General features: G+C 39.6%; 3 protein-coding genes across 6 annotated transcripts; 2 read left to right on the forward strand and 1 right to left on the reverse strand.

The window, feature by feature from the left end:
- Positions 1 to 152: 152 nt before the first annotated feature.
- Positions 153 to 5,190, reverse strand: ube2kb (ubiquitin-conjugating enzyme E2Kb (UBC1 homolog, yeast)). 2 transcript variants are annotated; one of them, XM_026304441.2, is made up of 8 exons: positions 4,875 to 5,190; positions 3,946 to 4,039; positions 3,777 to 3,835; positions 3,467 to 3,549; positions 3,277 to 3,376; positions 2,985 to 3,113; positions 2,313 to 2,398; positions 153 to 984 (listed from the first exon to the last, which is right to left on the reverse strand). In XM_026304441.2, the coding sequence occupies exons 1-7, from the start codon at positions 4,935 to 4,937 to the stop codon at positions 2,324 to 2,326; spliced, it is 603 nt and encodes a 200-aa protein (XP_026160226.1). In that variant the 5' UTR covers positions 4,938 to 5,190; the 3' UTR covers positions 153 to 984; positions 2,313 to 2,323. The 2 variants fall into 2 exon arrangements, with proteins under 2 accessions (XP_026160226.1, XP_026160225.1); XM_026304440.2 differs by having other exon boundaries at positions 153 to 2,398; positions 4,875 to 5,189.
- Positions 5,191 to 6,810: 1,620 nt separating this feature from the next.
- On the forward strand, positions 6,811 to 15,557 carry smim14 (small integral membrane protein 14). 2 transcript variants are annotated; one of them, XM_026303744.1, is made up of 5 exons: positions 6,811 to 6,923; positions 9,002 to 9,097; positions 10,023 to 10,071; positions 10,188 to 10,342; positions 12,480 to 15,557. In XM_026303744.1, the coding sequence occupies exons 2-5, from the start codon at positions 9,023 to 9,025 to the stop codon at positions 12,516 to 12,518; spliced, it is 318 nt and encodes a 105-aa protein (XP_026159529.1). In that variant the 5' UTR covers positions 6,811 to 6,923; positions 9,002 to 9,022; the 3' UTR covers positions 12,519 to 15,557. The 2 variants fall into 2 exon arrangements, with proteins under 2 accessions (XP_026159529.1, XP_026159530.1); XM_026303745.2 differs by lacking the exon at positions 6,811 to 6,923 and having other exon boundaries at positions 8,885 to 9,097.
- Positions 15,558 to 15,896: 339 nt separating this feature from the next.
- map9 (microtubule-associated protein 9) lies at positions 15,897 to 26,192 on the forward strand. Of its 2 annotated transcripts, none has more exons than XM_026303619.1 (13): positions 15,897 to 16,215; positions 16,289 to 16,379; positions 16,815 to 17,327; positions 17,403 to 17,575; positions 17,703 to 17,811; positions 17,896 to 17,963; positions 18,063 to 18,136; positions 18,225 to 18,387; positions 18,767 to 18,853; positions 18,959 to 19,120; positions 19,190 to 19,335; positions 19,677 to 19,812; positions 25,367 to 26,192. In XM_026303619.1, the coding sequence occupies exons 1-13, from the start codon at positions 16,144 to 16,146 to the stop codon at positions 25,484 to 25,486; spliced, it is 1,914 nt and encodes a 637-aa protein (XP_026159404.1). In that variant the 5' UTR covers positions 15,897 to 16,143; the 3' UTR covers positions 25,487 to 26,192. The 2 variants fall into 2 exon arrangements, with proteins under 2 accessions (XP_026159404.1, XP_026159405.1); XM_026303620.1 differs by having other exon boundaries at positions 15,897 to 16,158.
- Positions 26,193 to 26,446: the final 254 nt, after the last annotated feature.

Here is a 26,446-nt window from a genome sequence, read left to right on the forward strand (position 1 = left end):
ATGTAGTTAAAGTATTCCTATTCTCATGATCATATTTAATTTGTTTTCCAGAAAATAAATGCCTTTAGTTGATAAGCCTGTAGTGCATTTGCCTTGATAACCATGTTTCAAAGCATGGCACTTTAAGAAAACAAGACATGAGACAAGTAAACTTGATTTTCCACTTTTTTTTTTTTTTTTTTTAATCAAAGAAACATGACACTGTCACAATAAATAACCATGCTTTTTTTATACTGCTGATGCTTGCTTCCAAGGAAACAGAATAGCTCTCAATCCAAAAGGAGAAACTGAGATGCAACAGCCCCTTTTTAATGCTTTGTCATCGTGCAATGTTGTACATACTGAGAACACCAGGATGATGGGAAGAAAAGGACCTTTTTTCCTTTCTTTTCTTACAAAATATAGATCCAGCCATCAATGGTGCACTCAAGTGAGATGGCTCTTTATCAGGAACCTGACTATTTACATGTAAAGGAGAGGACGTGTGCATTCTAGCTCCAACTATGAACCTTTTTTTTTTTTTTTTTTGGCTCTGGCTGGAAATTGTTCATTATTTATGAAGAAAGTTGCACAGTAACTCCATGTAGTCATCTACCACTGCATTTGTAGGGACTGAGCTGGAGGGCAAGCAAAAGTAGGCTTCTTTTAAAAAAAAAAAAGGCTGTGTGAGGATCTGTCGACACCCCACTTCTCAATCTGCTAAAAACTTCCACATATCTCAAATCAGCATGTGAAAACACTATCTGGTTTATAAAATAACAGAGGAGTTCCAGCCTCTTTTACTACTTAAGACATCATTCAAACACAACATCAATGAGCACTTAATTTGGCTGTGTCGTAAAGCATGTCTGGAAATATAGGATGTCACCTATATACCTGTATATATGGCCAAAGTTTTGATTGAGCACTGCTGGACTGGATCAGTGATTTGTCATAAATCTCCCCTTCAGGACTGAGGAGGAGGAGCAGATCCTTAGTCCGTGGCTGAAAAAAACAAAAAAACGTGTCTATGGTTGAAAATGATTGCTCCGAAATGACTAGAAAAGCAAAAACCACAGCATTGCAAACTCAAACTCTTATCAACATTCAGAACTGCGCATTTCTTCTGAAGGAGTGCTAGACGAACCTGTTCAGAGGTTCCCTACATATTTCACGTCAAACCGGTTGTGCTCGAGTAACTCGCCGAGCGGAGGTTCCAGGTGTCTCTTTCCACAGATCAGAAAGAATCTTGTTCCACAAATCTGAAGGGATGTCGAAGCTGAACAGATGCCCCATCACCACGTCATTGGCCAAACAAAATAACAACAGCATAGAACATGCAAAGATGAAAAAGTTGGATGTAATGACCTTCAGGGACCTGCGCTTGTCTGCTACCTCCTATGCCGTCAGGGCCAGGATACTGACTCTGCAACCCCCTACATAATCTTAAGAAGAAAATACCAGGGCATTGAGAGGGATTTTACAGAGGCATAAAAAGATATCTTTTCTATAGAATCATAAACTAGGCATAGTTTATATTTAAAATAATTTGTTTTACAATGCCATATAAGAAAAAAAGTATATCCCCATTGTATTTTCAAATTTACACATGTATATTTACAGTTAACATCTTTCTTCTGTGCTGTGTGCGTAGATGTCCGAGGATGTCTTTCTTTTCCAAGAAACAATAAAGCCTTGCACATCCAAACCTCTGCAGATAATTGAAGCATCTACAATATGAAAAACTGCTCAGGAAATAAAATTCCACTACACTGCTTATGCAGAACACTATCCAGTCAAGTAAATTTAATCCAGCTAGATCTTTACATTATTAAACGTCCATAAGAGAACAATCTGACACAAGGTCAAACTGGCTGCTACTGTGACAGCAGTATGCAGAACCTTACATACGTTTTACCCTGGAAAATCCACCAGACAATGGCAGTTATTTGATTCTTCGTAATATTACGGAACTCAAATTTGTGGGGAAAAAACGAAAAAATAGTTTACAGCCAATATGTTAAAAGGGCATGAGAAGACAAGATGCATGACAGAGTTTTCAGGGCTTATTACACATTTTGAGTTAGTTAGACTCAGTATAATGGACGGCGGGAATCAGACAAGCAATGGGGTGGTGTGCGCACTGACGAATTGTGGTGCTGACGGTGTTGACTTTGTAGCAAACAGCTGTTATAAAAGAAGGCTCAGACTGCTGTGGTGAATGGGGGGTTGTCTGTGGAGCAATAGGCAATGGTGGAATGGTGCCGGGGGGGGGGGGGGGGGGGGGGGGGTGGAGCGGATGCTATGATGAAGGGAGGTTGGGATCCTCACACCTGGATGGGTTTCAATTGCTGAGTAGCAGCTCTGTCGCTGTTTCCACATCCCACGATTTTGAAGACAAGGCTGCTATTACTGCGTTCTGTAAGAGAAGGGAAAAATTATTTTAAAAACTGTGAAATGTGTGCATCATTTGCAATATGAAATTAATTAAACTGAAACAAAGTTAAAGTTATATTCTTATGAACATATCCTTATAGTAGAAGTAAAAGAAATGCTTTTAAATAGTAATTAGATTTGAATAACTTGTGCTGTGTTAATTCCTTTCAGATTTACTACAATGACACAACACAAAGCCTTGTTTATTGTGACACTAGGTTATTTTTTTTTTATTAGTATGGTCCATAACATGTCAGAAAACCATAAAAAAATGTTAAGTTCCTAAATTCCAAAGGGATATATTCAAATATATATATATAATATATCAAATATACAAACCCCAAAAATATTCATTTGACTTTCACAGAAGACTAAGATTACTTGAAGATATTCACAATTGAGTAAACAATTCATAAACTGGCAAAACTGTTGCAGATTAATTTCCTGAAAATGCAATAATCATTTCACCTCTACAGTCAATACAAAGCCCCCAAATGCTCCTATCCAAGGCCATGCTTTGTTCAATGTGTACACTGTAAGGTACAGCAAAAACAGAAAGTGATTCTGACCTTATCAAAGCCCATGGCACAGAGTTTGTCTATTTTACGTGTATAGTCAGGACTGGAGACTGGAGCGCCTGCGTAGACGTGTGACCACAGCCTTGCAGTCTGTTTGAACATTTCTGGATTCTGCTTATACTGAGCATGCAAAGAGAGACGAGTGAGCACAGCTAATACGCCAATAGTCAGTCAGCAAAATGTCTTTCTTCAAAACATTTGCATTCAACTTTTTTACAAAAATTGTAATCTGTCATTTGAACATAAAACATAAAAAAAAAAAACATAAAATCTGTGTTCTCACCTGGTTTGCTACTACTGCATCCTGTGGATCATCGGGTTCCGCAGCAGCAAGGAGAGCCTGTAAAGACAACAGCACTGTCCGCAGAGTCATTGCAGCTGCCCTGGGTGAGACAAAGTAAAAATTTGAACAGATGAGCAGGTGAAAAGTATCGGGAGGGGAGACACACTGGTACTAAACACCTGTCACTCACCACTGGTCCTTTAAAATGTCCAGACATATTGCTCCTGTCACAGAACTGATATTAGGGTGCCAGATCTTAGTGATGAAACGCACCTAAGACAGATTGGTGAGGTTGTTTTAACAGGAAAAGTGAGGTCATGAAAAAAAAAAAAAATAGATTTAAGTGTAGCTTACAATAGAAACATTTACATGTACAGCAGTATCCTGGTTTTAAGCCTTATTCTTGTTTTGATTATATGTGGATATGTCAGGTCAGTACGACAATATGCACTACAGTACCTGTACACTTATGTTTACACGATACACACTGGAACAAGTACCTTTGGTGGATTAAAAGGATAGGTTTCTGGAATTTTTATTTCAAGCTGATATCTGCCACCTGGGAAAGAAAACAGAGCAACAACGGGTTTCAGCAGAGCAAATCATAACAATAAAGTCTTGTAGCAAATATCTGGTCAGGTTATTGTAATGCAGGTGTGACACGGGTACCTTCATAGGGCGTGTCTGGAGGACCTGCTATCTCCCCTCTCAACTCTGTGAAGTTCTCGTCCACCAAATCTACTTTTATCTGGTTTTTACTTGTCTGTAAGTTGGGACAAATTGGGGGGGGGGCACAATGAGTTAGCCTGGTGTTTTATGGACTCACGGGTCTCAGTCTGTATCCGGACATGTCTCTGTCACGCTTTAACTTACAAGCATGAAGCTACAAACGTGTTGGCTGATGAAGGAGCCGCAGCTGATATAACGTTATATCGCTTTGTTACTGGGTATTTACGTAAACAACAAATAGGAGACAATTAGGAGAACCAAGCTAACAAAAGTGAACTACAAACCCCAGAGTATCAAGACTTGATACTATGATAAATAAACGCTTTAAATCATCGCGCATTTCCACCTTGAAACTACCAGCTGAGTAAGCTTTAATGCAGCAGTAAATCTGTGGGTGTTATAACATGACCCCACATGCTAGGCAGTGCTAACAGTCACAATAACATTACCGTTAGCATGCTAAACGCCCCGGTAACTCGTTGACGTTAGTAAACAGGTACGGCACCCTGTGTGAGGCGTGTCGCCCAGCCCACAGAGGTAACTTTGCTTTAGTTTAATCACCCAAAGGTTATGTGTCATTGTTTGTCAGAAACAAGGGGGCCCCGGTCAGTTGACCAGGCTAAATCCCCGGTGTTTCCTGAACGCATCACCTGACAGAACAGAAGCGCTTCGCCCGGAGTGACACCGAGCTAACGCTAGCTGAAGTTCTCCGGTGAAGGCCTGACCTGCCGCAACACGGGACTGGCAAGGGTACTTCTGGTCTGGGATAACGGTTGTAGCTAGACACTTCACATCGTGACAGAGTCGAAACCCGGACAAAGAAGAAGATGAGCTGGAGTTTAAAGAAATAGCCAGCGACGTTACCGCACCTCTTCGCTTTTGAGAACTTCTTTGAACTCCCGCTTGATCCTTTGGACGGCGATGTTAGCCATAGCTGTGTCCGCTGAGCCGCTATCGCCTGGAAGCTACACCCGGGGCCTCTCTCCGTGTGTTTTGTGTCTGTACGGGGACTGGCTGCTCGGTGCTTTTTCGCACTTAACGGAGCCCTCCTTTCACTTGTAACGGTGTGCCGCTTCTTTTCGCTTCACAGGCAGCTCGCCGTTGCCGTCGGCTGCCAGCGCGCACAGCGTCAGTGAGTCCAGAACATGCAGACAGACGGTGCAGCAAAATCAAGCAGAAACTGGAACTTTCATTACTGGGCTCTGCTCATAGAAAACATGGATTCATGTTCTTTTCACAATTATCTTCAGGATATTTCGCATCATATGCTGAACACAAGCAATTTCTGTCACAGTCACGACTTTTAATCAGACTGTCGGGATAAAACTATAAAGATAGTTTTATTATTTAGATTAGACAGGGATAAATAAACATGAATAAAGGAATCTAATTTGGTACTACTATCTGATAAGGCATCACTCATTAAAGGGCTGCAAACTGTACTTAATGTGTTTAGTAATCTTAGTACATTATTTATTACTTGAATATCAGTTATATTCCCGAATAAATCTTATCTTATCTTATCTTTTAAGGCATTAACAAGAACAACTTTTAGGTTGCCAGATAGCTACTGAAAAATCCTCCTGTACCACAGCACCGCTCTTTAATTCATTAGGGAGACGTCTGCTGTGGACTATGATCCACTGACGATCTGGAAAAGGTTTGTGGACCAAATCCATTTAGAAATGTTAAATGACATTGTTGTGTAAGCAACTGCTTAACTGTTGTAGCCATGAAAGTTGACAGTAGTTTTAGCTGCATTATACAGTAGTCCAGTGGTTTATACCAAGGGGACAGGCCCCTGCTACTGGTCAGTTTTTGGTGGTTCTGAGATGTTTAATAATACATTCTGATAGTGACGTTCTACAACAAAACAATGTATGGTTTTCTTTGCTTTTTATTTAATCTTTGTTTTTTGTGAAATATTGGACCTTGATCAATTCATGTAACCATAAAGGATGTTTCAAGACAAAATTACTCTGGCAATAGTAATGGATTTGTGAAACATAATAAGAAGTTCAAATTAAACTGTTTTTTGTAAAATGGTCATTAGCTAAAAAGGTTTAAACTGGTTTGTTATATTTTAAAATACATAGCATAGCCAATGTTTATTCATTCATTATCTATAACCACTTATTCCTATTTAGGGTCAGGGGGATCTGCTGGAGCCTATCCCAGCTTTCTTTAGGAGAAAGGCAGGGGTACACCCTGGACAGGTCACCAGTTTATTGCAGGGCAGAGCCAATGTTTTGCATGTAAAACTACTGATATGTTAGTTCAACTGTCAGATAAATGTTGTGAAGTGTAAACTCTGTTGCTGTCTAAAATGTTGGTTTGCTATATAAAATATTATGAAATTAAATACTCAGTCCTACCTTATCTTAAACTACTTTATACATCGTATTTTATTTGTTATTACATTTTGTATTAGTTGTCATAGTAAATAAAATCATCAAATAAATGTTCAGTGAAAAGTGCAATATTGTCTCTACAGTGTAGTTGAACAGACATATATAACGTGGCTTACTAAAGTGAAGCAAAGGTAATCAAAAACTGAACATAAGTGCATTACTCAATTAAATATACTCAGTTACATTTGATCCCTGTATATGTGGTTAAACAGCTGTACAGATGTTGGAAGTAATCTGCCTCTGCATAATGACAGCGCAGCTGGATCGTTTGTTTACTATCCAGACGTTGTATTCGTTCCTTACTGTGATTGGCTTAAACGGCCGCCCATCAAACTTTTGCACCAATAGCAAAGGTCGTTTTCGCCCCCTAAGTTCCCGGATATTTTCTTGCTCACGTGTATGAAACAAAACAGACTAGTCTGCAGTTGGACGGCTCCGGGGAAAGCATTAGCGCCTCATAGGCCTTTCAAAGACGGCAAACCGTTTCTAACCATCTACACAGCTCAAGTAAGTGATTTGTGTGATGATGTGGTTTGCGGTCACACCTGTCTCTAATTATGTTTTCATTACTAGGTGAAAAAAAAGACACGGCTCTGAGTTTTCTCTGGGTTTGCTGGCTAGGTTAGCAAGAAGCTAATCTAACGTTAGCTAAATTAGTTTGAGAGTAACATCTGAATTTATAACTCTGGTGTGGGTTGATTCAAAAGTGACGATCGCTGTCTTTGAAACAAAGCGGACACTTCCATTGTTCGTCACTCAAGAAATATGCAGGCAGCCACCCATGGAAAATATAACGCCTAACAGTTTTGATAATACAGTCACAACTCGGGTACACGTCTGTATTGAGTCCAAATGTATCCAGGCCAATGCATCTGACTTTGTTTAGCTAAGCGGCAGGTTTATGTTTTCAACAATTTATATTTTAGTCTTGTAGCATCGAGCAGTGTATGTGTTACTTTCTGCACCGCGGTCAAGCTAGCCGCCGTTCAAGTTTTCTTGCTATTACGGTACTGCTGTATGGCGCGACCAAAATGGATGTTTAAAGGTTCAGGACCTGTTCACATAGAAATGCAATGAAATGTCAAATTTCACATGCCCAATTAACAGCATTAGTTGACACATCAGTGAAATATGAGAAATGTGTCTTACTGAGCCAGAGTCACTAAAATGACTGATTGACTATTAAAGGGATAGTTGAAATCCCTTTTGATAGAAGATGTTTTACTGTCCTCTGTCTTTTTTGTAATACCAAATCTAATCCATGATGTTGAGATTAGGGCTTTGTTGGTGCCATACCATGTTATCCATGACTCCTTGTCCTTCTTATTGCTGAATAGTTATGACTACCCTACCAGTTAAAAGTTTGACTGGAAGTGTATGCTCAGGGTCATCGTGATTCTGCAGAACCACTTCAGGGACTCAGATGCGTGGTGGCTAAACATCTAAAGCACTTAGAACTTTTGGACAGTGCTGTATGTTTGCCAATAAATAGCAACACACTTCAGGATTGAAATGAAAAAAAAAAGATGTGTTTAATGTTGAATAAGTCAGTCCATTCATGTACACAGTAGGGATGAAATGAAACTTCTCGGAGAGTGATGACGCTCCATTTAAACAGTGCAAACAAGGCAAAGGTGCAGAAGAGTGCAGAAACTACCTAAACAGACATTATTTTGTTTAAAAAAAAACAGATTCAAATGTACTGCTTTTTATGTGTTTACCTCACTATTTACAAAAACAATTTCCTGGGCAATAGCATGATTTCAACCATTAGATTAAATTCTTGCATTTTCATCGTAATTTCCAGTTTCTGTCTTCTGGCCAGCATTGATCTAATTTTTACTCTGAAAAATAGGTTTTCTTCAAATGCAGAAAAGTTTGAAATCCAAACAGATTAATGCTTCATATTAGCCAGTGACCATCATTCAATGTAATTCAATCCAAATGTGATGGGTATGACATTCCTATTTTTTTTAATGCGCAGTATTTAATCCTCACACTACTAACTATGTAATCACCCAGCTCTCTAAATGATGTGAATGCTCACAAGTTAATATTGGGATCCTTCCTATCTCTACCACTCATCCCATACAGTATGTATGTGAATGCAACATTAGATAATAATAATAGTGTTATATTGAAGATATGTGACCTATAAACGCAAACCAATTCAAACAGTGCATGTCCAAATAAACAGTGCTAGAGTCAACACTTAGAAAATATGTTAGTGTCTTCTTACATAAAGTTCCAAATAGAGTGATTGAGATATAGGCTTTTTTTTAAATAAAGTTAGAAAAAATCCTTAATTCCCTTTGATGTTGTTTTTTTTTTAATCTTTGGCAGCATAATGGCAGCAACTAAAAAGCATAAATATAGGGAATGTTGAGACAGACCTTACTGTTAGCTAAAGCCTAGATTACATGAGGAAAGGAAATACAGGCACTGAGTGTTCTTATTTGAGCTGTTCCCTCCCCCTTAACTGTGAAACAACAATACAGCGCAGCACTGACAACACGCAGCATTAAGTTTCTCTCGTTTGTTCATGTGCGTCCTAGATAAATATACTACTTTTGGTTTGTTTAAAGGTGGACGCAGTCTGGTGAGAAATGGCCGAAGGAGGTTTTGACCCTTGTGAGTGCATCTGCACCCAAGAGTATAATATGAGGCGCCTCATCAACCTGGTAAGTAATGTAACATAGATGTTTTTAATGTCACTTGAAATATAAGCAGCAGACCTGATAATGAGAGTGAAATGAAAATATCTCCTGTTGAAGTCAAGAGAAAGAAGCACAGAAATAGTTAGAAACAACCAGTAAGACATTGAAAGTATCTACAGAAGCGGAGAAAAGCTGCAGTGAAAGAGTGAGCCAACATATCCTGGTTCCTGTTTAGTGTTTATCTTGAGAGCCGATCATTTCGGCCACACACAGACACTCACTCTGTTGCACCATGTCAGTCAGGTTTGCACTGTGCTTGGAATTATTTTCTGGCTACTGTAAATCAAAAGTGTGTTGTGAGTAAATGAGGGTTAAAATGGTTTTGAGAGTATTAGGGAATATAGTATGTAATAATGTGTCAACTTCCTTGTGACTCACTGGCTGTGCACACATCTAACTTGCATGGCAAGCTGCAATTGGCTCAGAGCTTGATACCACCCCTGGGGCTTTCTGATTTGATTGCAGTAGGAGAGGGTGTTGTCCAAATACTAAATAATTTGCCAGTGAGATGAGTAATATATTTTAGGAAGTAGTTAGTGGTCCTATTATTGCTTTGCATTGTTGAAATGTGAAATTGTGCTGTTGATAACAGTAAGATGGGATTGATCATATGTTTGCATGCCTAATTTAACAAATATGTAACAGTTTTATTAGTAATGTGTTCATACTGTGAAACCTGTGTTTTTTCTCTTCTCAAAAGAGCAATGGCAACAGTGAATAGTGATGGCTAAAGACATGTTATTAAGATCTTACTAATTTTCTTAAGTTCTGTCGAAGGTGGCTATCTTTTTTTTTTGTTTTTACTTTTTGTGCTGTATGAATGTATGAAAGAATTTTTTTTTTTTTTTTTTTTCCATACGCCTAATTCATTCTGTAATTTCTCTTTCAGCTCAGGCAATCTCAATCCTACTGCACAGACACCGAGTGCCCTCAGGAATGTACGTGTGGCCAATTCTTAATGTAGTTCTCCTTAGACCTCACTGCACGCAAACATGTTAGAATATAAATATCAGTGTAGATCACTTAGAATTTAAAAATATTGTTTCTTGTTCAGTGCCAGGTCCCAGCGGGGCAGTCGGCGGAGGAGGTGACCTGACTCTCCCCATGTTTCTGATGGGTTGGGCATTGGTGGCTCTCGTCCTGTTCCTGCTGCGCCCCTCCAGTCTCAGGGGTCCTCGTCCCACAGGCAAACCCAGTGGACCTCACAATGTCAGTACTGATCATACTTTTTTTATATAACAGTGACACTTTAAATGTAATTCCTGCTCTGCCTTGGTTTATTTTGGCACTTCAAGCAATGACTCACACTGTAGCAGGGAATTTGACATTTCTCAGCAGAATAAGACATCATTTAAAGTTAAAATGGAAATAAAAACTAAGAAAGTAAGTAAAGTAAGTAAGAAAGTAATTAATACTAATACTGGATTATGAAATGAAGATTTATAAGTATACATATAAAAGAATAGTATACATATACATATAAAAGAAAAAATGTAACATTATTATGTGAGGTCAATAATAGTAAAGCTAGATTGGTACTTAATTGTATATTTACTGTATATATGTATAATTACTTTAGCATATGAATGCTAAAAAGGGTAAAAAGCTTAGCCAACATTGTGTACAGTAGAGCAACGTCAAGGTGAGCAGTCAGTCAGAAAAATAGGAAATATTAGATCTTACACATTCAGCCAAAAATGATATGATTTTAATGATACACATAGATTTAATTGGACTTAGTAAGTGCTTTGCTCTTATCGGTGTTAATGAAATCCCTTCCTTCTTATCTTTTTTTTTTTTTTTTTTTTATGGACTGAGATTGACTACCACAAAGCCTTCTGGGGGTTTTTTTCTCTTAAAATGCCAGGTGAAGTCATCACATCTTATACGTTTACTGGTTCAAAGCAAAATTCACAGATTTTTGTGCAGTTTGAATAGTAACTTTTATTGTAGTTAATGTACAGTGGCCGACAAGGGCAGACACACCTCAACAGCCGAACGCTGCAAATACAGAAACGCTGCAACAGCCAAAACACATGCAAGAGAGAAACTCTCTAGGGGGACCTCGAACTGAGGGATGCTATGAACAAACTTTGGCTAACTTTTAGAGAGGTGACTTAAAAAAAGTATGTTTTCCGTAAAAGTACAGTATTGTAAAAGATGCCGGCTAAGTGTTTAAAAAGAAATAAACGGAAAATGTACCTTCAGACATCCAACCCTGCAAAAGCTCATTTTAGGGAGGTAGCACCAAACCCCCACCCCCATGTCTCCCAACATTGTATGACACTATTCATTACATAAACAAATTTAATAGAACACTTTTAGCACATATTAGCGCATATGAGAACAATCATCAGAGGATGCTCATTCTGTTGTAATTCAAAACTTATTATAGCTGCGTCTCATTGCGCAGCCTCCAAAATGAGACACGGCTTATATCATTACATGTGTCTCTCTTAGTCGCTCGCACGATTTCCGGGATATTGTATCTAATTTGCGGGCATCAGGGAGCCACTATGAATATGCGGGAGACTCCCAAAACTCCCGGGAGAGGTGGGATGTCTGTACCTTTTTTATGTCGCCTCTCCTAAAAGTCAGCCAAAGTTTGTTCATAGTATCCCTCAGTTCGGGGTCCCCCTAGAGGCCTGGAGCACTTCCGTTCCTAGAATATGCAGCGTGTGTGTGTTTTGGCTGTTGCAGCGTTTCTGTATTTGCTGCGTTTCTCTCTTGCATGTATTTTTGCTGTTGCAGCGTTTCTGTATTTGCAGTGTTCGGCCGTTGCAGCACGCTTACCCTTGTTGGCCACCACATTCAGTGTGTAGTTTGGAATTCGTTCTTTTAGACCAGTGGTTCCATCCATCCATCCATTTTCAGTACCCGCTTTTTCCTGAACCAGGGTCACAGGGATCTGCTGGAGCCTATCTCAGCTCTCTCTCTCGGGTGGTACACCCTGGACAGGTCACCAGTCCATCACAGTAGACCAGTGTTTCTTTACTCGTTTTTCATGCTCCAAGTTTTATCTAGCAATTAATTGTATGAATGTAAATTAATTGTAAACCTATTTAAAGCAATTCAAAAGTTGCTTTTAAAACTTGTAAGGTCAATATTTATAAAGATGAAACTCTCCCAGAACTTGGGATGTTTATTCTGTGATACTAACCTGTGACAAAACTGGAGCTGTATTCAACAGTGACACAGACCCTGTGTATATACAAAGAGTTGAAAAGACATCTCTAAAACCATACTAGATAATGTGTCTGCAAATATAGTTCACCTATTGTCATTACAGGAGTGGTATCAGGGTGTGCTCCTTAACAAATTAATATCTTCTTGTCTTGGGTTACAGAGTGATGGAAGAGAGCCCCCAGCACCTCCTGTTGACTAGCAGTGAAGCTAGACTGCCACCACTCATCCACCTGCCCTGACTGGAGCTGCACAGTTAGTAACTGTGACCAAGTCAGCCTCATATCCCTGTCAACCTTCATACAAATATCTTTTTCTTTTTACTTTATAATACCTTTCCTTTGTTGGGTAAATCTGTCTTTGGTTATTGTTATTGGAGCCCAACTGGTACTTGATTGAAATCTATACAGTTAAGATATTAGAGAGTTTTAAAACTTATAATGGTTGTAGGGGTCCGTATTCCCTTTTCACACAAAATATAAACAAACAAACAAACAATGTTGGCAGGTATTCTGCTTCTACTTGTGTTCCAGCTTTGGTTATTTTTAACAAAGATATGTGCTGAAGCAGAAGATTTTGCAATAAAATGTTTTGACTTAATATTAAGGGAAATATAATAACCATTCACAAAATCACAAAAACATTAAAAATATAAAACTTGAACTTGAGAGAAATCTGGCTTTGCCGACACATGCTGATGCAGTGTACCTATGTTAAGCCATTTCTGATTGATAATATTGATTGACAATGTTGATACATCAGTTGGGCTTTACATGGTATTTCAGTAAGTCTTAAATGAGGAGCTATGGGTTCATTCTGAGTCAGTCCCTGGTGCTGCCTCTGATGCTGACTGATTTGTAGAAACTCAGACATTAACTCAAAATGAAGGAATGTGTTACATGGATTGGAGGAGAAAAGGAGAGTAACATTAAATTGTTTGAGTGCTTGCTGAGTAATGAAGGGTGGTGGGTTTTACAAATTCTCAAACATTCCTTTCATTCCACCTAAACAGTGCCAGTAACTTTTCATATCATGTTTCAAAAGCATATTTAGACCAGCATCATGTCAGAATTTAATACCTTTATTTGGTTACATTTTGAATGAATTTTGTTTATGATAACATGGCATATTGGTTTTAATACAGTGAATTAATCTGTGTTTACATCAACAGGATTATATATTCATCTAAGCCAGCAAATGGTCAGCTCTCTTGGTTTAACTTTATATTTCCAAGAAAATGTTTGCCCCTTAAATCTGCAATAATAATTATTATTTTGTACATTTGTGGGCAGTAGAGATGAGTTGTGAAGACAACATTAATATATGCTAATAATGTTGGCATCACGGCCTTGTTAGCAATTCCACGAATTATGAGCAACATTGTCATTCATTTGCAGTTATGTTTCAGGCCTCCTGATGGGTATCATCAGTTTTTTGCTCTGTTTTGGTCTCTACCAACTCCTGAGGGAAATAACTAGCTTTTTAGCTGCTAAATGCTTTGTGTCCATCAGCTAGTCTCCAGCTGTGTCTGTTTCCAGCTTGATGCTGAGCAGGTATTGTACAGTGTTAATTCATTTAATGATTAATGCTGTACACAACTTAACAATTTGTGCTGACAAAAAAACTACCTTCTCTGGACAGATATGACACTATATGAGCAGCAAGAGTGAACCTAAACAGTAAAGTTGCAGTCAGACTGCGTAATGATTTCACATTTTAACTGAATATACTATCATAACAATTTTGAATATTTCCAGGTTAAGAATCAGATAGTTTGGTTGCTGTAGTATTAGAAGTACATGTGTAATAAGGTATTTGTTATTGTACCACAAGTGAACAAAATATGTGATGCATAAAAAAAGCGATAACAGTTATTTCCCTTAGTCCGAGAGAGTTACAGTTGAATGAAATGAAATGTCTCTTTAGATGATAGTTTAATGTTTGTATTTCAAACTCATTTCACAAAATTGTGATTTGAAGGCAGAGGGTTTAATAGTTATGTTATGAGTAAGCTTTATGCATTAAGGTAATCATATGTACTGTGAGTGTTTATGGTTAAGAAAGAAAATTATAATTTAAAACTGACTTAATAGCCGTGAACCATTAGGGCTTTTATTGTGATATGTTAATTCCTTTTGAAGGTATGTTGTACTGTACGTGTTTCTTTCTTGCTAATATCATAGCAGTCTGTGGTTAATGGGATCAATCCAAAGTCTCTGCTTTATAAAATATATAAAACCAATGAAAAGGAATGAACATGTGCTTTTTCAATAGTGCCATGTACAGTAAGTTGATCAATTTTGTATCATTCCTAATGTCAGTGATAGAGCAGCAATATTTGAGGCCTTTTTTTTATTTTGATTGGGAAAATGACAATGCAATGAAACATTTGCTGGCATGTTTTCTTATTAGCATAGCAGTTGTTTCTGACATTAATCAATATATTAGTCACTGGCTCCATACCTCTGCTAAATGATTAGTTTGACATCTAAATATCTCTGTAGAAGGTTTTTCAGTTTGATTAGAGGGTGAAATACAATTAGTGAACAGAAAAACAGGAAGCCCTGATGCAGCAGTGGTGAATGTTATTTAGCCATGGATGTAATTCTGGGTGGATTTTTATAACAACAGCCATGGACTATGGCCTCAAAGTTAGAAGGAAGTCAGTCTGTCTTTGATACAATTTAAAAAAAATAAATAAATAAATTGAAAATTTTCAATTGAAAATTGAAATTGAGTAATTTTTTTTTTATTTTTTTTTTTTTTATGCCAACTGTTAGCTATCAGATTGCATTACGTAGTCCAGGGTGTGCTGTTTTTCTAGTCTCTTCACTGTATTTTGTGAACATCAAGGAAACATTAGGGTATATGATAACATAAATTACGTGTATTAAATCTTAAAATGAAAGGGTCTTTCTTGAACATATGGTACAACCAATCAAAATCTGGCTATAATCTGCTACAACTGTGGGCTGGCTGTTTTATTTCCATATCAGTAAATGTCTTCTATATTTCAATACATCTTTCTAAAGTTGCTTGGGAGATGGCAGGGAGGAGATTCAAGAAAAGCAAAGCATAAGTAGTAGTATGTAATGAAGGGGAAGCCTTACTAGATGGCTGAGATGAACAGCTGGACTGTCTAGTATCAGGAGACCTTGAATTACACTGTTCATGTCTAAGAGTAAAAGGGCTTCGACTATGCACTTTTCCTATAACAAAAAATAAAAAGAATACAATCTTATTCCTTGTCTGTGTTTTGTTGCTTGCATATCTTTAAAGTTCATTAAGACAGATATAGCTGTCAGTGAAAAGAGCATGCGCACTAATGACAAAGGTGTCACTTGGTCACAATAAACAAGCCGTGGTGGTGGGTTCTACAAAATCATTAAGCATTAAGTCAGAATTTAATATATTTATTTGGTTACATTTTGAATAAGAATTTTGTTTATGATAACATGGCATATTGGTTTTAATGCAGTGAATTAATCTGTGAAGACAACTGATATATACTAATAATGTGAATAATGTCGTCTGAGCATGCGCACTAGTGAATTGGGTTTCCCTTGGTTACAATAAACAAGTCGGTTAGCTCACTGTAGTTTGTAGCTCGTTAGCGAAAAACCATTTTACGAATTGTTGTGTCGTGTTGAGCCCGACAACAGTCACGTAATGATGAAATTTTACATAATGGAAATTCAGGTTTTAGTCGCGCCATAGGAAGCTCAGTGGCTAACAGCTCCTCGAAACGGTGAAGTTAGCAAACACTAGTTAACTAGCATTCTAATGCTAATGAACACAATCAGAGCAACGTGTTGATAGTTTTCAAGATGACAAATCAGGAGGTCAGTATACTGGCTTACACCAAAAGCCCGAAGACATCCAAACGAACAGTGTTTCAGGTAAAATCTTTATGGTAAAGGGATACCGGCTAGATATCATACCAAATGACATTCTGAAATCGTGTTGTTTCAGGATGAACTTCAGGCTGCTGTCTCTGCCAGGGCGAGTAGAAAAAAAACACAAGAATACTCCTACTCTGATGACTTCAGTGAAGAGGAAGATGGTAAGATGGCAGAGCAGCATGTATTTAAGACTAGCCTCACTACTACCAAAGTACTATAACAGTATTTTCTTTAGTTACGTAACATCAAGTTTAAAATATATTCAGATAAGTACATTTGTAAAATGACTGCCTACTAAGTCTGCCACTATATGAGGCAGTTTAATAGTTATTGTTTAATCTGATGTTTTTTTGTATTAAAATGTCAAGAAATAGTCAGAGATGCACGTTGAAATTTTCCAGAACCCAATGCGATGTGTACAAACCAGCTACAGTCAGCAAAAGATTAAAACAGCTTATAAAATGAATAAAAGAATTAATGGATTATCAGAATAGTTGGCAATTAATTTTCTGTCAGTCAACTCTCTGATTTATTGACTAATCATTGCAAGCTCAACATCCACTTCCATCGATTTACTGAATTTCTGTATTTCACAGATTTTTTGAATGCCCTTCTCAAATCAAGAAAACAGAGGACTGATGCATTTAAGGCTGGGAGGAGTAAAGCCAAAATTAATGACTTCGAACTTTCAGATGATGAAGGCAAACATGGGAGGACTAAAAAAGTTTCATTCCTGAAATCCCAAAGTATCAGCCTTCCATTGGAAGACACAACAGCGTCAGAGTCACATGAAACCGAGCCACCAGATAACTCCGTCAGTAGACATAACACTTACAATAAGTCTTTTTTTTCTCAACACTCCACAAACGTCAGTCAAGATAACATGCCATACGAGTCTACCGATCCTGAAATCACAAGAGACAGCTCCAGTAAATCTCTGTCATTCCAAACATCAGATGATACTTTTATGGATATACCTTTGCCCTTACCATCTGACAGCAGTGTGGTGGAAACTCCAGGTCCTGATGACAAGAGAAAGTCTGTTCTGGAAGAAAGTTCGCAGGCTCTAAATGCATCAGAGGCTGATCTGAAACATGTATCCTTAGCAGGTCTGTTCATAGTGTTAATTATATATGAACATATGAAGCCATGCCTCTAACTATTATCAAACTATTATTATTCAGATAATGCTACAGAAAGTGGGCCACCCAGGCCCAAACCAAGGCAGAGAACTCTTGGATTGAGCCTTCAGGAAGCAGAAAATCTACCTGAAGAAACAGAATCTCAAGATCTCAGCAGGCCCCAGACAACTTCTGCATCCATTCCGGTGTCAATTAATACATCCAGCAACATTTCTGTAAGGACCACCAGTCCATATATGTATCATTGCTTGAGTTATGTTTTTGCTGTTAAAAATTTAAGGTTCAGGGTAAGAAGAAAGATTCATTAACTGGAGCCCATGTATTTTATTTGTTGTATATCAGTGGACGGAAGGAGATCATGCATTTTCATACAGCCTCAGCAGATCCTCTTCAAATAAGAGTGAGCAGTCACAGCTCCTCATCAAATCCACAGCTGATTCTGGATCAAGAGGTAATAATTAGTATGTTTTACCCACTGACCTTACTTTTTAAAAATTAATATTTTAACTCAATTATATTTAATTTGCTGTTTCAGATGACTGTATTTCTGGTGACAGCAAAGAGCAAGAGACGAAGTACTCAACATCATTTGAAGAATTTAACGTATGACTCTTTCCCCTTTTAGTTAGCCTCGTGTTAGATATGCTCTGCTTCTTGATCTTCTTGTTAGTTTCAGTAAACATGTTCATTGATTTCATTCAGGATGACTTGAAAGACCACTCAAATCATTCTGCTGCTCATCTCTCGCATGGTCAGAGAAAATCGCTTGACACTAGGTAGGCAATTTCAGGCTCCAAGCTACATTCATCTTCCTGGCTAAAGCTTGATAATAACATGACTGTCATTTTATTTTCTTTAAAATAGGACTTCAAGTTCTCAGTCTAAGACAACTCAAGGATCTCAGAGTGGATTCTCTAAAAAAGTGGAATCAAAGTATTTGGGAACTCTCAAAGTTCTGGACAACAAGGTGTCACTACAGAACATTCAAACACAAGCAGCAGATTCACTCAGAGCTGCCATTTACCAGGTCAGTGTGATAAAAAGCAGGTGTGTGATTTCTGCCACCCAATGACTTAATCATGTTAAGTGTAATCTTTATGATTTCTGTCCCTGGTTAGGAATAAGCGGGTTATAGATAATGGATGGATGGATAATTTCTGTGTTATTGCTTCATTCTCAGGTATAATGGTGCAGAGGAATTACTTCAAGTATTGGTCTGTTCTTTATGTAAAAAAAAAAAAGTGTAGTGGGTCCATGGGAGTCAGATATCACAGCTGACTGCTGGACAAGAAAGATGTGCACATGATTTGTACTCTGATTATTTATATAAACAGAAGACATCATATTATCTACAGTGCCTTCTCAGTCAAGTAAAATCCCTGTCCACTAACTTGTACTGCTTGCAGGAATGGCTTAAAAAGAAAAAGGAAAAATCAAGAGAAACCATGCAAGTACAGAAGGAAGAGGAAATCCTGAAAGAAAAGAAGAAAAGGGTAAATCATCTTTTTTGCAGATGGGAATTGCTCTGAAGATGACAAGAAGCATGTGGCCATATAAGATATATGCATATTGCTCATCATCATTGTAAAAACAAACAGGAAGAAGAGGCCAAAAAGGAAGAAGCTGTTGCATCATATGAGGCCTGGAAAGAAAAGAAAGTAGAAAGTCTCAAAGCAAAAGCCAAAGAACAGCAAGACACAATCAGAAAAGCACAAAAAGCGATTGAAGAGAAAGAAGAAAAAAGGCAGTCTGCTAAACTGGTATGTTTCTGTTTTTTTCCGCATTGTTTCTTTGTTACTGTGAATCAGTATTGTTAGGATTTTTTACAGGTGTTTGAAAAATGGAAACATGAGCATGATCATCTACACAAAGAGAAGTACAGGAAACAGCAAGAAGCAGGAAATAAACTGAAGCTAAAAAAGAAAGAAAAGGAAGAAGAAAGAAAGAGAGAGAGCAGCTCTGCCTTTTCCAACTGGTGAGTCCTTTGTCATTTATTCTTTCTTTTATTTCTCCTTTGAAAGGGTAAAACATGACATTTTTCCAGCAAATTAATGCCGTAGCACTGATAGAATGTTAAATGTCTGTTGCTCTTATGGCCAGGAGCATGTATAGCTCACTTAATTATAAAGCAACATCCTAAAGATACGAGCTTCTGCTGCAAATTCAGTATATTCAGGTGGTAAAAACTATCAACCAGTAGATGGCAGTGCTAGATGTTCATCACCCTCATTTCAAAAAAAAAAAAAAAAAAAAAAGACATCAAGAGACGCACTAATCGCAGCTGTTTTTAACCTTTTTTTCTTAAAAACTTTTAAGGTGTGAGAAGAAGAAAGTTGTTCAGCATGAAAGAATCACAGTGGAACGCAAAGAAATCAGAAATAAAACTGAGGAGGAACGTTACATGAAGGAAGAGCGAGATAAAATGGCTTTGGAGATGTATGAAAACTGGGTGGTAAGTAGATAGTTTCACTAGCAGTCACCACCAGTATGTTGTGTGAACTCTCAAGTTAACTGCTTAACCCTCCTGTTGTCTTCGGGTCAATTTGACCCATTTTCAAAAGTTAATATGTCATAATTTTGGTTTTCTTCCGTATAATTGACTAAAAAGTAAAATTAATTATGACTATTTTTGTTGAATTATGTGTGTTTTATTAAAATTTATAGCACCTGTGGTCTTCCTGGGTCAATTTGACCCGGCCACATTCAGAGGTGCAATGGGTTATATACTATACCAGAGATGGGCACTGAGGGCCACAGCCCTGCTTGTTTTCCAACTATCCCTGCCTTACCAATGCTGATTACCTGGGTCAGATGTGTTCTGCTGATCAGAAGCTGGAAGAGAAGCTGGAAAGCCAGCAGGGCAGTGGCCCTCAAGGAACATGGATTGCCCACCTCTGTACTATGTATATACTATTGCGCTTTACAGCACAATGAACAAATTTACACACACACACCCCAGGCCCAAAATAACCTCTTAACACACACACACACACAACTTCAAAGTTACCAATTTACTGATTTGCTCACCACTTCTGATCTACCTTCATGGGGCTACATGCACACACACAGTTTTTCTGTTGATTGTATTCCAAAGAAATTGAAAACAGTTTTGAAACAGATGTTGTGCTTTGCAAATCATATGTTTGCTCTCTGTTTATGAATACAATTGCATCAGTCAATTTTGACATGGCTGACCTGGCCATCCTGGCTAATGTTTGAGATATACCAGTCAGTGGTTATCCAGACTAACTAATAATTTCTGCTTATTTTGTTCATAAATGTGGTATAAATGTAATAGAGGTTTATTTTTCATAAATTAAGTATAATAAAAAGAATAAGAGTAAAAAGAAGATGAAAATAGTGGTCGTGGTAATTTGAATGATGTAATATTCAACACAGAATGGTGTGATCACTTTACACTTTATGCTTAATAAACTAGTCGAACTAGACGGGTCAATTTGACCCAGGGGGACAACAGGTGTGACTATTTGCTGCCATTAAAAAGATAGATAGATACTTTATTCTTCCCCCATGGGAGAAATTCAGATTGTCCTGCAGATCTTATATTAACTTTTACATAGAAATTTCACTATAAAATATAAAATTTGAAATATAATTAACAGATAATAACATATAACATAAATAGCATAACTAACATATCAACAATTACTATTAAACAGTCTAATGGGAGGCTCATCTCTAATGGGGACAAAGAATCTTCTCTACCTCAGTTCTGCAGCACAGTGATATGAGCCTCCCACTGCAGCTGCTACTCTGTTTAGTCAGTATATTGTAGAGGGGGTGTTTATTATTGTTCAATAAAGAGAGCAGCTTCCTCCATATCTGCTGCTCCGCCACAGTTCTGAGAGGGTCCAGCCCCCTGCCTAGCACAGAACTGGCCTTTTTCACCAGTTTGTCCAGACGCCTACAGTCTCTGTCCATAATGCCACTTCCCCAGCAGACAGCAGTATAGAACAGTGCACTTTCCATGACGGTGTGGTAAAACATGCACAGCATGTCACTGCAGGCACTGTACGAACCGAGTTGTCTCAAGAAGAAGAGGTGGCTCTGCCCTTTTCTGTACACTGCATCCACATTTGCAGACCACTCCAGTTTTTCGTCCAGTACCAGCCCTAGGTACTTGAAGGTCTGTACAGTCTCTATCTCCTGTCCATCAATGCAGACTGACTGGCATGGTGCTTTTGATCTCCTAAAGTCCACCACCAGCTCCTTAGTCTTGGTGGTGTTCAGGAGAAGATAGTTCTTTTTGCTCCAGTCAGTGAAGGCCTCCACCAAGTCCCTATACCCCCCCTCCCATCCACTGCGCACACATGCCACAACAGCTGTCTCATCAGAATACTTGGACTCTTGAGTTATACCTAAAGTCCGATGTGTAGACTGTGAACAGAAAAGGAGCAAGAACAGTCCCCTGTGGAGCCCCAGCGCTGCATTCCAGTGTCCCAGAAACACATCTCCCCAGCCTGACATACTGCGGCCTGGATGTGAAACAGTCTATAATCCATGACATCAGGGAGGGGGCCACCCCCATACATAGAAGCTTGTCTCTCAGTATGGGAGGCCATATAGTATTGAAAGCACTGGAGAAGTCAAAGAATATAATCCTCACATATGAACCAGGCACATCCAGATAGGCATATGCCTGGTGCAGCATGTAAAGCACCGCACCTTCCACTCCCATGTGTTTCTGATAGGCAAACTGAAGGGGATCAAGATCCTCCTCACCGCAGCCTCATGCGATGGACGAGGAGCCGCTCCAAGGTCTTCATGATATAGTCATTTAGCTCCACCGGCCGCCCTGTTTTGGGCACTGGTATTAGACAAGAAGTTTTCCACAGCACCGGGACATTTTCGAAGACTCATATTAAAGAGCCTCTGAAGAGGAACAGCTAGTTGTTCTGCACAATCCTTCAGAAGCCTTGGACATACTCCATCTGGTCCAGCTGCCTTCCCTGGCCGAAGTTTCCTGAGCTCAGCTCCAAACTATTTCGTTGTTAGAGACATAAGCAGCTGTTCAGATTGTAACAGAGGGATGGCAGGAGGAAGAGGGAACAGCCATACAGATGGAGATAGAGGTAGTAGTCATAGAAGATAAGGTATAGTAAGGAGGTGCAGAGGTGGGGGTGGAGGGAGCATCTGCTACATTGGACATCGGAGGAAAGGGATGCCTTCAAGCTGAAGAAGGAATCCTACTGAGCCTGGTCGGCTTGTGGGACTACTGAGGCAGCTGACGGGTACCGCCTGGCCAAGTGTACTGCAGCCCAGGCGGTGACGGAGGCAAAAACTTGGGTATGGGAGGAGTTTGGTGAGGCCATGGAGAAGGACTACCGGTTGGCCCCGAAAAGATTCAGCAGGGGCTGGGGACTCGGAGGCTGAGCCATCCATTACCCAACCCGAGGTCACTGAGGTAGTTCGGCAGCTCCTCGGTGGCAAAGCACCGGGGGTGGATGAGATCCGCCCCGAATACCTCAAGTCTCTGGATGTTGATGGGCTGTCATGGCTGACACGCCTGTACAACATTGCGTGGTATTCGGGGACGGTACTCCTGGATTGGCAGACCAGGGTGGTGGTCCCTCTTTTTAAGAAGGGGGACCAGAGGGTGTGTTCCAACTACAGAGGGATCACACTCCTCAGCCTCCCTGGGAAGGTCTATGCCAGGGTGCTGGAGAGGAGGATGCGACCGGTGGTCGAACCTCGGATCCAGGAGGAACAATGCGGCTTTCGTCCCGGTTGTGGAACACTGGACCAGCTCTATACCCTCTCGAGGGTGCTCGAGGGTTCATGGGAGTTTGCCCAGCCAGTTCACTTGTGCTTTTTGGACTTGGAGAAGGCATTTGACCAGGTCCCTCATGACATCCTGTGAGAGGTGCTCCAGGAGTATGGGATCCGCGCCCTTTGCTAAGGGCTGTCTGCTCTCTGTACAGACGGAGCAGGAGCTTGGTTTGCATTGCCAGAAGTAATTCAGACCTGTTCTCAGTGCATGTTGGACCCTGGCAGGGCTGCCCTTTATCACCGGTTCTGTTCATTGTTTTTATGGACAGAATTTCTAGGCGCAGGAAGTCCAGTTCGGGGACCACAGGATCTCATCTCTGCTTTTTGCAGATGATGTTGTGCTGTTGGCTCCATCGAGCCAGGACCTCCAGCGTGCGTTGGGGAGGTTTGCAACCAAGTGTGAAGCGGCTGAGATGAGAATCAGCACCTCCAAGTCCGAAGCCATGGTTCTCAATCGGAAAAAGGTGGCTTGCCATCTCCAGGCCAGGGGAGAGATCCTGCCTCAGGTGGAGGAGTTTAAGTATCTTGGGATCTTGTTCATGAGTGAGGGAAGGACGGAACACGAGATTGACAGATGGATCGGGGCATTGGCCACAGTAATGCGGTCGGTGTACCGGTCCATCATGGTGAAGAAGGACCTGAGCCGAAAGGTGAAACTCTTGATTTACCGGTCAATTTATGTTCCTACTCTCACCTATGGTCATAAGCTTTGGGTCATAACTAAAAGAACAAAGGTCTCTGATACAAGCGGCTGAAATGAGCTTCCTTCGCAGGGTGGCCGGGCGCTCCCTTAGAGATAGGGTGAGATGCTCTGTCACCTGGGAGAAGCTCGGAGTAGAGCCGCTGCTCCTCCACATCGAGAGGAGCCAGCTGAGGTGGCTTGGGCATCTGTTCTGGATGCCCCCTGGGGAGATGTTCCCGGCATGTCCCACCGGGAAAAGGCCCCGGGGAAGACTCAGGACATGCTGGAGGGACTATGTCTCTCGGCTGGCCTGGGAATGCCTCGGTGTCTCCCTGGAGGAGCTGGAGAAGTGTCCAGGGTAAAGGAAGTCTGTGTATCCCTGCTTAGGCTACTGCCCCCGCGACCCGGCCCCGAATAAGCAGAAGAAGATGGATGGATGGATGGATGGATGGCATCAGAGTGCTGGGTCTGTATCCTGGCAACAGCGTCATGTATGATGTCACACGCCGTTGCAGACACCACCTTCGGTGGAATGTAAAAAACAATGCCGACTATGTATGTGAACTCCCTTTGGCACATAGTATGGGTGGAAACCAACTGAGACCAGTTCAATGTCCGGACAGCAGACCCTCTCTTTCACAGTCACATTTCGGGGGTTAACCCATTTCTGATTGTCGTCCTTGGGTCTCTGTCGCGCTCATACAGCTGTGAAGCCAGGTATATCCAACATGAGTCTGGTATGTTGTCGTTCAGCCAGGACTCAAAGACATATCAAACTGCATTCCCTGTATAGCCTCTGGCTCCTCACAAGCGCCTCCAGTTCGTCACACTTGTTATGCACTGAGTAAACATTCCCCATGAGCACATAGGGCAGATAAGGCTTGTATCTCCACCTTCTGTTGTTGCTCTTAGTCTTTAGCTTACACCCATGAAACTGTCTCCTCAGCATAGTTGGGATTGGGTGAGTTACTCTGTGTCCAATCTTCGACGGGGCCAACAGTTCCTCTCTAGTGTACACTGCTCTACTTGAGGCAGTACGCACTGTAAGAAAAAAAACATACAAAAAAACACAGGACTTACTACCTACTACCTACTACTCGGACTTGCTGCCATTCAGAACGGCGCATTTTTTGAAAATATCCAGAAGCTGGTTAATATTGATCATAACCATAGTGAAAATAATTCAGAATTTCTGATTTTTTTTTGTTTTACTCAAAAATGAGGCATAATTTTATTTAAATCTATCTATCATACTATACATAAAAAATAACTATACATAAAAAATAACTGTAAAATATATGTTATTATGTTGGAAAGAAGTTCGCTAAAAAGATTAAACTAAAAAACTGGTGATCATTTTATACCTCATGCTTTATAAGCAGTCAAAACAAACCCGGACGGACAAAATGTGCGTAGTAACTTTGAAGACAATATGAGGGTTAAATAATTCTGACAGTCTTAGGTCTGACAGCCAAATGAGATAGTGTCTGTGAATGTTCCTGTTTGGTATTAATGATTTTCTTTTTCTCAAAAGGCAAGAAAAGATTTAGAACAGAAGAGACAGAGAGAAGAAAGGCAAATACAGGCAATACTCCAGGACAGCCCACGTCCACCATGGAGCCCTCCAAATAAAACTGTACCATTTGGAAAATAGCGTTAATATCTGTGTGTACTCTATTTTTAAATCAAAGTATGTTTTTTACATATAGTTAATGAAGTCTTTTTAATGTTATATTTTTGCCAGGTTTTGTATTGTAGATTATATTTTATATTCTTTTTTTGTGAAATGTTGCAGTACCCTTGGAAAGTAAGAAAACACTTTGGACAGGTGACAGGGTGTAATGTTGCTATGCAATAAATGTTGTGATTGTTTGTATTGTATTCGATAAATACACCCAGTAATCATCTGTTATTAACTTGTCATACATTAAAAAGCTGTAATATGAAAATCTTGGTATTAACTGCAATATAATTGTTTTTTTAACTACTTAGCTCCTTATATTTACTGCTGAACTACTGTTCATTTCCATGTCATATTTTTATGTTCTATTATGTTAATCGCCTTTTTAAACACTCGAAACATTTAGTTTAATATTTCAAAGAATGCTGTCAATAACGCCTTAAGGTGAGTTTACATCACAATGACGTCAAATTGTCCATCCCAGTGTGGGAGCGACACTTTAAACAGGTCTCGACAGAGAGAGGCATTTTGGTGTTGCAACTTAAATACAATGAACCCCTAATGTCGTAACGAATAGGTGCTGTTGGGGCATTTATTTATGACCAGCTGTTTATTGTCTGATCCTCTGTTATCCAATAAAAGACTCTCCCACAGAAGTGGGGAATTTTTTTTGTGGCAATGCTCTTAAATTAATGAAAGTTGTTCGTGTTGAAATATAAGACTCGAGTGCTCCAGAGTTTTCTTTCATTAACAATATTTGTGAAGTGATGAAGATCATTTTTCACCATGTTGTGTGTGTGTGTTGTTACCCTCCCCCAAGTATTTCAGTAGTTTGGCTGGGTAGATAGAGATCTGGTGTCCTGTGCATAAAGTTGTATTTTGGCATAATCTAATGAAGATATTACATGCCAAAACTGTCCAAGACTGTATGAA

The sequence above is a fragment of the Mastacembelus armatus genome, chromosome 1, assembly GCF_900324485.2.
Source record: "Mastacembelus armatus chromosome 1, fMasArm1.2, whole genome shotgun sequence".
Classification (NCBI taxonomy): domain Eukaryota; kingdom Metazoa; phylum Chordata; class Actinopteri; order Synbranchiformes; family Mastacembelidae; genus Mastacembelus; species Mastacembelus armatus.